The sequence below is a fragment of the Protobothrops mucrosquamatus genome, unplaced genomic scaffold (genome assembly GCF_001527695.2).
Source record: "Protobothrops mucrosquamatus isolate PMUCROS unplaced genomic scaffold, P.Mucros_1.0 scaffold70, whole genome shotgun sequence".
NCBI classification, from domain to species: Eukaryota; Metazoa; Chordata; class Lepidosauria; order Squamata; family Viperidae; genus Protobothrops; species Protobothrops mucrosquamatus.
In genome coordinates, this window is record NW_015386448.1 from 260,095 (window position 1) to 270,975 (window position 10,881).

General features: G+C 45.8%; 1 protein-coding gene across 1 annotated transcript in view; it reads left to right on the forward strand.

Moving 5' to 3' along the window:
• CFAP53 (cilia and flagella associated protein 53) overlaps window positions 1-8,053 on the forward strand; it is a 15,085-nt gene extending 7,032 nt beyond the window's left edge. The window contains exons 5-8 of the mRNA XM_015812138.2: window positions 2,507-2,725; window positions 4,567-4,783; window positions 5,887-5,989; window positions 7,590-8,053. Coding sequence (XP_015667624.2) covers window positions 2,507-2,725; window positions 4,567-4,783; window positions 5,887-5,989; window positions 7,590-7,818 — 768 coding nt within the window. The 3' untranslated portion in view covers window positions 7,819-8,053. The remainder of the gene's footprint in view (window positions 1-2,506; window positions 2,726-4,566; window positions 4,784-5,886; window positions 5,990-7,589) is intronic.
• Window positions 8,054-10,881: the final 2,828 nt, after the last annotated feature.

A 10,881-nucleotide genomic window follows, 5' to 3' on the forward strand; every position in this document is an offset into this window, starting at 1 on the left:
CTGTCCCTCCGACGCTGGCGTGGATCCAGCCAAGACGTATCCTCCTCAGAGTCCGACACACCTGGCTCCTGGCCAATCCCAGAAGCACCTGGCTCCTGGCCGATCTCCTCTCCGTCGGAAGACACCGAAGGCCGCACCAGAGGGGAAGGTCCTGGAGAGGGAGGCCTGGCCATCTCCTCTCCTTCATGTTCAGAGCCTTCCTCCTCCGATGATAGGGACCCACAGGACGGAGCCACAACAGGCAAATTCTCCTTGTCTTGTGGAGCTTTTGCAGCCCCAGAAGTCTCAGATTTATCTCTCAGGGAAGGTTTTAATAACTAACGGCTGGAGGAGCAGCTGTCAACGCCTGAAGCAACCTCATCTATTCGAGCACCTTTAGGGGTGTTTATTTATTTGTTTATTTTTAGGATCCATAAGGCTGTCCAGCGCTGGGTGCTGTACTGCACAAAAGCAGTAAAAATGAATCAAAAAAGAAAAAATATATATAATAACAATAAATGTAAAATGTTGACCAAGCAGGTAGCAAAGCTACCTCAAGGAGACCCCCCACTCAACCAGCTTCTAATGCCAGGGAAAAGCAGGTTTGAACGGGTTTCCTCAACAGGAGAAGAGTTGGGGGCCTGTTGTAGATTTGTGACAATCACAAAAAAGACATACTTTCCTGGTCTCATAAGATGACAAGATTTAAAAGGAGGAATCTGGAGCGTGGCCTCCTGCTGGGAGTGCGCAGGATGGGCAGGTTTTCTTGGGAGAAGGTAGACCCTCAAGTGACTCAGTCTTATCCAGATAGTCCTCGACTTATAACCATTTGTTTAGTGACCATTCAAAGTTGTAACAGTACCGAAAAAAGCGACCTACGACCGTTGCAGCATCCCCAGGGTCACGTGATCAAGATTTGGATGCTTGGCAAGTGGCTCGTATTTAGGACGGTCGCGGTGTCCTGGGGTCACGTGACCCCCTTTTGCGACCTTTTGACAAGCAAAGTCGATGGAGAAGTCAGGTTCACTCAACAACCGTGTTACTAACTTAACAACTGTGGTGATTCACTTAACAACTGAGGCATGAAAAGTTAGAAATGGGGCAAAGCTCACTTAAAGAATGTCTTGCTTAACAACATAAATTTTGGGGTTGAACCTTTAGGACAGCCGGGATTGCTTTATGGGCCATAAAACACCCATTCTGTGGCTCATAAAACAACCAATTGTTGAATGGTCGTAATGCAACCAGCTGTTAAGCGAGGACTATCTGCACTGTCCTTGCTGTCTTTATTGTGCCCTGCAATAGGATGCTTGACATCCTGCTTATAGGAAAGAGAAAGGAGAAATTAGCCGATTCTCACTTCTCTGACTTATTTATTATGCTTCTATCCCTTTCTCTCTGCCTTGAAAAATCTCCTAACCAAGCACTGCTTAGCACAAAGTCTGCAATTTATATCCAAGGTCCAACCCCCCCCCCCCTCTTCTTTCTTCAAAAGAAAAATCGGAAGCCCATCAATTTGACATTGGCCTATAATTAAACCTGAGTTATTGGGGCTTGCTATAATTTGCTGTACATAATTATTTCCCTCCTGCAATCCTTGCACTCAGGTTTAGATTGGATGATAATTTATGGTGGTTGGCTATATTGTTGGTTATATGGATTTCACCTATAGATCATGGATGGGCAGCCTCTTACACAGAGGGGTAGCCCAATGATTTTGGGAAATACAAGGGCTTGTAAAGGGGTTGTAAAGGAATATGTCATGTGTGGTTGGAGTCAAGATTTGGCATTCTTCCTTAGATTGTAGAGGGGAGTTTGAGGGTGCCCAGAAGACTTTAAAGCAGGGGTAGTCAACCTGCCATGCTGGCTCAGGAATTCTGGGAATTGAAGTCCACGAGTCATAAAAGAGCCAAGGTTGACTACCCCTGCTTTAAAGTTTAAAGTATATTAAACCTTTGTGGAATGAGCACTACGGTTGCCTTGTTCTCCATCTCAAAACAGCGGAAATTGTGCTGCTGATTCTCAGGCATTCTGTCCCAAGAGAGCTTTGAGGACCACGAAGTTCATCAGAACCTCGGGTGAAGCCAGCCTTCCCCATTCACACCTGCTTCGTATATAGGACGCCAAGTTAGCTCTTTTTAGCATGCTGTGGGCCCTTACCTGCAGCCCCTGCTCCTCCTTCAGAGCCAGTCAGGCAGGAGGTGATGAGTAACCAACTAAGGAGAAACTTCCCTGACAGTTAGAACAATTAACCAGTGGAACCACCTGCCTCCAGAAGCGGTGAAGGCTCCAACACTGGAAGTGTTTAAGAAGAGACTGGACATCCATTTGTCCAAAATGGTATAGGGTTTCCTGCCTGAGCAGGGGGTTGGGCTAGATGACCTCCAAGGTCCCTTCCAACTTTACTACTACTACTACTACTACTACTACTACTACTACTACTACTACTACTACTATTATTATTATTATTATTATTATTATTATTATTATTATTATTATTATTATTACTGCTGCTACTCTTGCGCAGGAGGAAGAACGGCAGCTGCTGAAGCTGGAGAAGGAACAGGCTGAGATAGCCCGGCGGCAGAAACTGAGAGAGTGCAGAGACATGTTGTTGGACTCCATGAAGAAGAAAGCCAGGCGCCTCAGTGAGGAGAGGCAGGACGAGCTGGCCTTGGAAATGAAGATCCTGGATCACGTCCTGCAAGAATCCCTGGAGGACACCGAGAGCCAGAAACAAAGGAAGGTAAAGAAGCCAAGAGGGAACCTGGATGTGGGCTTAATGATATATTATGCAAGATTATCCATCCATCCATCCATCCATCCATCCATCCATCCATCTATCTATCTGTCTATCTATCTATCTATCTATCTATCTATCTATCTATCTATCTATCTATCTATCTATCTATCTCGCTATCTAGTGACTATATTTATCTTTATCTACTTATCTAGTGATCATCAATATCTACTATCAATCATCATCTATCTCTATTCTATCATTCTCTCTCAACTATTGTCTATCATCTATTATCTGTCATCTGTCATCTACCTTCATTTCTATCATGTCTTGTTATCTACTGACTATATCTATTTATCTCTATCTACTTATCTATCTAGTGATCATCTATCAATATCTATCAATCATTTATCATCTAGCTATATCTATATCTATTCTATTCTATCCTATCTATCTATCTATCTATCTATCTATCTATCTATCTATCTATCCATCTATCTATCTATCTATCTATCTGTCCGTCTATCTATCCGTCCGTCCATCCATCCATCCATCCATCCATCCATCCATCCATCCATCCATCCATCTATCTATCAACATCCAGTTCAAGAATCCGAAGTTTCATCCTTGACACTACTTTTCTATCTACTTATCTATCTAGTGATCATCTATCAATCTCTATCTACTTACTATCAATCATTTATTATCTACTCTATCTGTCTGTCTGTCTGTCATCTACCTACTTACTATCCATCCATCCTACTCCCACATGACCCTGTAGCCACAATTGGAAGAGTGATTTGTGCTGTTGGAGCTACAGTGCCACTAAGTTGGGAGATACGTTCGTACTTGAAGCTTTGAAGATTGTTGCATTACACAAAGGCATATCTGGGGGGAAAATGGTGGAACATAAGTTGTATCCATACACGATCCCTTCTTCCAAATGGAATGTTCCTTTTTAACTGTGTAGTTTTTTCATCTTTTTCCCTTTCCCCTTTGTTTTGGGTAAGGAGGGCAGTACTGTTGTGGAAGCACGGTTTGAGTTTGGTGAGGCCAGGCCCTTGCATAAAAACAGACCTCACGGGGGGGGGGGGGACCGTGTGCGCGCCTGCTGTGGGATAGGCCATGCCAGGGCTTTTCAGACTCCCTGGCCTCAAGCAGGCTTTCCTGTCAACGGCTACATTTCCTCGGCAGGTGGGCTGAATGGGCAGATGGGGGCCTGAAAGAGTCTCCTCAGCTCCTGAAGTTATGTAGCTGTAGGAAAATGTATTTCAGTTTGCTAGTTATGAGATATGGTCTTCCAAGAGGATAAAAGTAAAGAAGGGGATGGAAAAATGGTCAGAATTCCAGAACTTGCAGCTTTTCAGCAGGGATGTTATCATGTAATCCCTAGAAGGTTCTGCCATGAGCAGCAATTATTATTATTATTATTATTATTATTATTATTATTATTATTATTATTATTATTATTATTATTATTATTATTATTATTATTATTATTATTATTATTATTGATTGTCACACAGTCAGCAAGATGTTCAGACTGGATCTGGCATTTTTGTCTACCTATGGAGTCCTTCCCAAGGACCTGGGATAGGCAGATGTGGATGTTTGATGGTATATTACAGATCTCGTCGCAGGATGGAAGCAGTTCCTAGCAAGGCCGCCTTTTGCAATTGACTGATGGCGAATTTGTCAATGCCAATGGTGTTCAAGTGGTTCTTGTTGTTGTTGTTATTATTATTATTATTATTATTTCTTCCTCCTCCTCCTCCCTTCTTTCGCCCCCTCCCTCTTTCCCCCTCTTTCCTTCCTTTTAAAACCTCCCCCCTATTTGCATTTTTCAGAGGGAACTCTTTCAAGAGCAGCAGACGTACCAGGCCTACCTGGCTCAACAGAGGGAAGAGGAGAAACGACAGGAGAAAGAGATGGACCGGTTGCGGGCCGAGGACGCTGCACGGATGTGGGCCAAGAGAGCGGAGAAAGAGCGGGCCCTCAAGCTAGCCAGGGATCGGTTGCTCAGGGAGGTCATGGACACCAGGAAGCTTCAGATTGAGGAGAAGTGTAAGCCGCTGTTGGGGACGACTGATTTCCTGCAAGTCCACTTTCTCTCCCGCGTGCCATCCTTTGGAATGGCTGGGTAGCAATGCCGGAGGTGGAACTCTGGTTTTTGGAAGCGAGAGGGATATTCTGTCCAAAGGGAAGAGGTTTCCGTGAGAAACCATTGCAGATGTTCAAATTAGCTGCATTTGTACATTGTACAGGAGGCGTTCCGTTCCAATTAGCTACTGGGCAGAGTGGAGGGAGGACGGAAACCCCCCTGCAAATTCAGCCAAGGCTAGAAAACAGTTTCCTTCTCTGTCATAATAAAGATCCTCGGTCGCCCAGAAGTTGCTGAAAAAGCTACCTGGATGAGCAACAAAATGCTTCCAGACCGCAAGGGAGCCCGCTTTGCCATGGCTCAACTTCCGGTTTCCTTTTGTCTTCTGATCTTATCAGGGCTTCCAACCATTTCACCAGAGGTTATTTATTAAACTGACCGTCCGCTTTTCCTTCAGGAATTGCAGACCGACCCCCTTTACTGGCGGTCCTCGGCTTACAACCTTCTGTTTAGTGACCGCTCGAAGTTAACAACGGCACTGAAAAAAAGTGACCTACGACCGTTTTTCACACTTGTGACCTTTGCAGCAACCCCCCCCCCCACAGTCACCTAATCAAAACTTGGATGCTCGGCAACTGACTCGTATTTACAACGGTCGCAGCATCCCGGGGTCATGTGACCACCTTTTGCCACCTCCTCACAGGCAAAGCCAAAGGGGAAGCCAGACTCAGTTAACAACATATTATTAACTTAACAACTACAGTGATTCAGTTAACAACTATGGTCAGAAAGGTCGTAAAGTGGGGGGGAGAAACTCACTTAATAACTGTCTCGCTTAGCAACAGAAATTTGGGGCTCAATTGCGGTCGTAAGCCGAGGACTACCTATATATTTGAATCAAGGACCCTGCATGGTTCACGGATTGTCTGTTTGTGACATAGTTAAATCTCGTAAGGAGCAAAACTGCCTTGGGAAAGGGGGTGGGGCTGCTGAGCGTGGCTGTCCAATGGGAGCCGTGTTCCGTTTGGACGTTAGCCAATGACCTGTGCCGTCTTCCGCCTCTCAGTGCAGAGAAACGCCCGGGAGCAGGAAGAGCTCCGGCAGGACAAGGAGCTCCTCCAGGCGGCCGTCCAGGAGCACCAGCAGCTGGAGCAGGAGAGCTACACGAGGTAATTGCAGCGGCCCCCTCAGCATGGCTGGCTCTCCCCAGTCGGGGGGGGGGGCTTTCCCAGTACGGGCAGTCCTCGGTTTACAACAGTTCATTTAGTGACCGTTCAAAATTACAGTGGCCCTGAAAAAAGTGACTTCTGACCCTTTTTCACATTTACGACCACGGTATAAGTGTGATCAAAATTCGTACGCTTGGCAACTGGCTCACGTTTATCACAATTGCGGTGTCTCCCGGGGTCACGTGATCCCCTTTTGCAGCCTTCTGACAAGCAAAGTCAAGGGGGGAGCCAGATTCACTTCACAACCGTGTGACTAGCTTAGCAAGTACAGTGATTCACTTAAGAACTGCGGTAAGGTCGTAAAATAGGGCAGAACTCACAGGACAGGTGTCTCGCTTAGCAACAGGAATTTTGAGCTCCATTGTGGTTGTAAGCCGAGGACTACCAAGGCCAGGGGTGGGGAACCTGGGCTCTTTTATGACTGGTGGACTTCAACTCCCAGAATTCCTGAGCCAGCATGGGGGAACTATGGTCCCCTTGATTACGTGTGGACTTCAACTCCCAGAATTCCTGAGCCAGCCGTGCTGAGGGGGAAAGGGAGAGGTTTCCAAGCTGAGCCAGGCTGGCTCAGGAATTCTGGGAGTTGAAGTCCACCAGTCATAAAAGAGCCAAGGTAGCCTACCCCTGACCTAGGCTTTCCCAGGGGCACCTTGAAGGAGAGGCGAGTGACGTCCCGGGGAAGTGATGTCACGAGAGGATGTGATGTCGTTGTGGCTTCTGCTGACTGCCCATGTGCACAGGTTGTCCTCGACTTAAAATCCAATTTGTTTAGCGATGGTTTGGAGTTACAGCAGCATTGAAGAAGCGTCTTAAAACCAGTCCTTGCACTTGCAAGCTCTGCAGCCTCTCCTGGCCCCCTGACCAAAACTCAGGTGATTGGCACCCGGCGTGTCTTTAGGACAGCTGCAGGGCCCCAGGGCCACACGACTGCCCTTGTGGGACTTCCCCAAAGGGCCTCTGACAAGCCAAGTCAATGGGGGAAGCTGAATTTGCGATCCCCAATTGCGATCGTAAGTCGAGGACTATCTAAACTGGAAACCAGTACAGGGTCCGGCTGCAGTTGGGCTCCAAATACTCTGGACCAGGGGTAGGCAACCTTGGCCCTTTTATGACTCGTGGACTTCAACTCCCAGAATTCCTGAGCCAGCATGAAGGAACTATGGCCCCTTCATGACTGGTGGACTTCAACTCCCAGAATTCCTGAGCCAGCATGGAGGGAAACTTTGGTCCCTTCATGACTCGTGGACTTCAACTCCCAGAATTCCTGAGCCAGCTGTGCTGGGGGAAAGAGAGAGGTTTCCAAGCTGAGCCAGGCTGGCTCAGGAATTCTGGGAGTTGAAGTCCACCAGTCATAAAACGGCCTAGGCCTAGGCCACAAGTAGACAGCCTTGGCTCTTTTATGATTCGTGGACTTCAACTCCCAGAATTCCTGAGCCAGGAAGCTGCCAGGCAATCGTAAAAACAGCCCTTGTCTGTCTGCTCCTCCACCGTTCGACATGCCGAGGGCTGAATGTCTTTGCCCTGTGTGTGTTTCCTGCAGGCGTTTTCAGCAGTCCAAACAATACCGGGAAGAACTCCGTGCTCAGATGGATCACCTCAAGGAAACCCGTGAAATGGAGAAGGAGGAGGAGCGCCGCGAATATGCCCTGGCAGAGGAAGCGGAAAGGCTTTATCACCAAAAGTTGGCAGATATCCTTTCCAGACCCTACATGAAGCTGAAATGTCTCCATCCTTTGAGGAGGCAGCTAGTCCTTAACAGTAAGAGTTAGTATTGGTTTCCTACATGGGTATGTAGATGCTGCCCTGAGCCCAGGGATGGAAAGTTTGAAGTAATATCTTCATCATTCCTTTCAGCAGTGTATTACTATTATTATTATTATTTTGTCCAGGCAAAAGCTCCCCCACCACTTTTTTTCTCTTTAAATGTTAAAATAATTATATCTTAAATAAGGTCTTCCAGCACCTAAACCTTCTAGAAATAAATACTAACCTAAAAGAAGAGCTGCTGTAAATCATCTTTAAATCTTGTGTGGGTTTGGCTTTCTAAAGTCTAAATTTGGCATTTTCAAATTGTCCAACCTGATCTATTGCTAATAAATGGTCACTTCGGGAGTGGCATTTACGCAACTCCCTCAGTCATGCTGTGTATCTTGGAAAATCTGGCTTAGCATACTGTGAGAATCCAAGCATTTGCAAAATAAGATTTAGAGCAAATTGTGTCACATGAACAACTCCATTGTGAACTGTTGCTCAGTAACAGGGATCTGCAGAAATCATGTTAATTACATTTGAAGGAATATAAATCTTTGCCCTACAGATTTCTATCTATGGAGTAACAGAGAAATCACAGCAAGTAATGAAAATAATCTGGAAAAGATGTGAACTATCATCTCAACATTCCATCAGATTCTAGAATAGGCAGAACTAAAGCAGTAAGATAAAATGAGCCTGTTAAAGGCAAATGTTAATTTATTCTGAATTTACGTAATATCTGTAAATTCTGTGTGAATTGTGTAGCACTATTCAAATTGATTTTGTCAAGTGGGCAAGCACACCATTTAGAAAATCCGAATACTCATTTGTCTGAATGATGGGAAGGGACGTCCATAAAGTATTGGGTGCAGTCACAGTGCAGAGAGAAATATTGAAACCAATATGATAAAACACAATTCAAAACCATGCTGTCCAAATAAAATGCAGAAAAAAAGATCAGCCTAAAAAAGGTTAAAATAGAAGAATTAAAATAGGAGGTCTTATACTTTTTGCCACAATATTCATGATTCCTAAAGCTCTGAATGAACATCCCAGAGATCTAACAAGACACTAGCAGCCTGTTCCCCTTATATTAAGATTAAATTAATTTCATTTTGAAAAGATTTTTAAAAAGTGAAGACTTTTTTTTTGAAAGCCTTAAGGTATTGCTAGAAAAAAATGTCTGCCAGCTGATTTCCCTAGGAAGGGCTGACAAGTGCCACCAAATGTGTCTATCATTTAGCAGCCCATTTTTAGACTTCAGAATGTAAGGATGCTAAAGGATATGTCTCCAAAGATTATTTCAGGCATCGGGTTTATTTGTTTTATTACGTCTTAACACTTGATAAGTGAGTGTAGCATTGCAGCCTGAAATGGCCTACAACAGTGGTTCTCAACCTTTTTAATGCCGCGACCCCAACCGGTCGTAAGTCGAGGACTAAACCGGTCGTAAGTCGAGGACTAAACCGGTCGTAAGTCGAGGACTACCCAACTGGTCGTAAGTCGAGGACTTTCCCTGCCCGGGAGCGCCGCGCATGCGTGGTTCTGCCCCCTGTGCCGGCTGAGGCGTAGCTGGCAAGCGGCAGAGACGGAGCAGGCTGACCACCAGCTGGCCCAGCCCAAGGGAGGTAAGGCACCCGCCGGAAAAGGGGAAAAAAATGGCGGACAGCCTTGCTTGGCGACCCCCGTGAAATGGTCGATCGACCCCAAATGGGGTCGCGACCCATAGGTTGAGAACCGATGGCCTACAAGAAAATGCATCTGTTAGTGCATCTACTCCGTTACTCTATTAAGTGATTGATTGACCTTGGAATTTAATTTATAGCCGAACCTTCTCAATCTTTTACTATGAAGTTTTATCAGCATTCTTCCCTGTCTGGTTTTCTCAGTTCCAATACTGCAACTGAGAATTATGTGCTGTAAATTACTTCTGCTTCCTACATTTTATATAACCTTCCCCAGTCTGGATCTGTCTAAATAGATTAGGCTGTAATGACAATGTTCTGGTCTTCATAGCCATCGGTTTCGGTGGCTAAGGATGGTGGGAACAGTAATCAAACACACCTTTAGGGCACCAGATGTCAAGATATCCCGCCCCTCTGGACCACAGTCTGGAAAAACAGGTTCATCCTAGTCAAAAATCCACTCTCAACCTAGTCAAAAATCCAACCTAGTCAAAAATCCACATTGGCCTTTTGTCCTTTAAAGCAGGGGTCCTCAACCTTGGCCACTTTAAGACTTGTGGACTTCAACTCTCAGAATTCCTCAGCCAGCTTTGCTGGCTGAGGAATTCTGGGAGTTGAAGTCCACAAGTCTTAAAGCGGCCCAGGTTGGGGACCCCTGCTTTAAACCATTCTAAAATGTGTCTTAATTTTTTACCTCCTGGACCTGTATGTCTAGGGAGATTCTCCGTCCTCCAGGTCCCGGTTGTCCCAAAGGTGCTTTTTCAGGGGGCAACTGGACGTTCTTGTTTTTCTTTGAAGACATTTCGCTTCTCATCCCAGAAGCTCCGTCAGCTCAGAGAACCTCTTGGATGAGAGCTGAAAGACGCTTCTTGGATGAGAAGCAAAACACCTTCACAGAGGAAAAAGACAGTCCAGTTGCCTCCTGGAGAAGCACCCATCCTTCATTGTGTGCTTCATTCTCCTATGGCCAACACTGAAGAGTTCAAATGCACCCTTTTATTCTGTCCTTCCTCTCCAGCAGCTCACCTATTGCTTCGGCAAAATAGGGAAAATCAATTTATTAACAGTTATAAACCTGGGCTGGACATAGTAACTGAACTGACAAGCTTTATACATTTAATAGTTGGAAGTTTTTCTCTTTCCCTCTTTCTATCTGTTTGTGTAGGTGTGTCTACCAAAGACACTTGGTAGTGTTTAATCTGCCCTGTGTGAAAAGGCCAGCCGGGCAGTGAGGGGACGCCCGGGGGAGGGGAGGATATAGGAGGAGGGGTTTTGGCGGGAAAGAGGAGTGGGGGGGAGAGAAGGCGATAGGGAGGAGAGGAGAGGGGCTCCTGTGGGGCAGGCCCAAGAGAGAGGGAGGGAGGGAGGGAGAGAGAGAGGGAGAGAGAGAGAGAG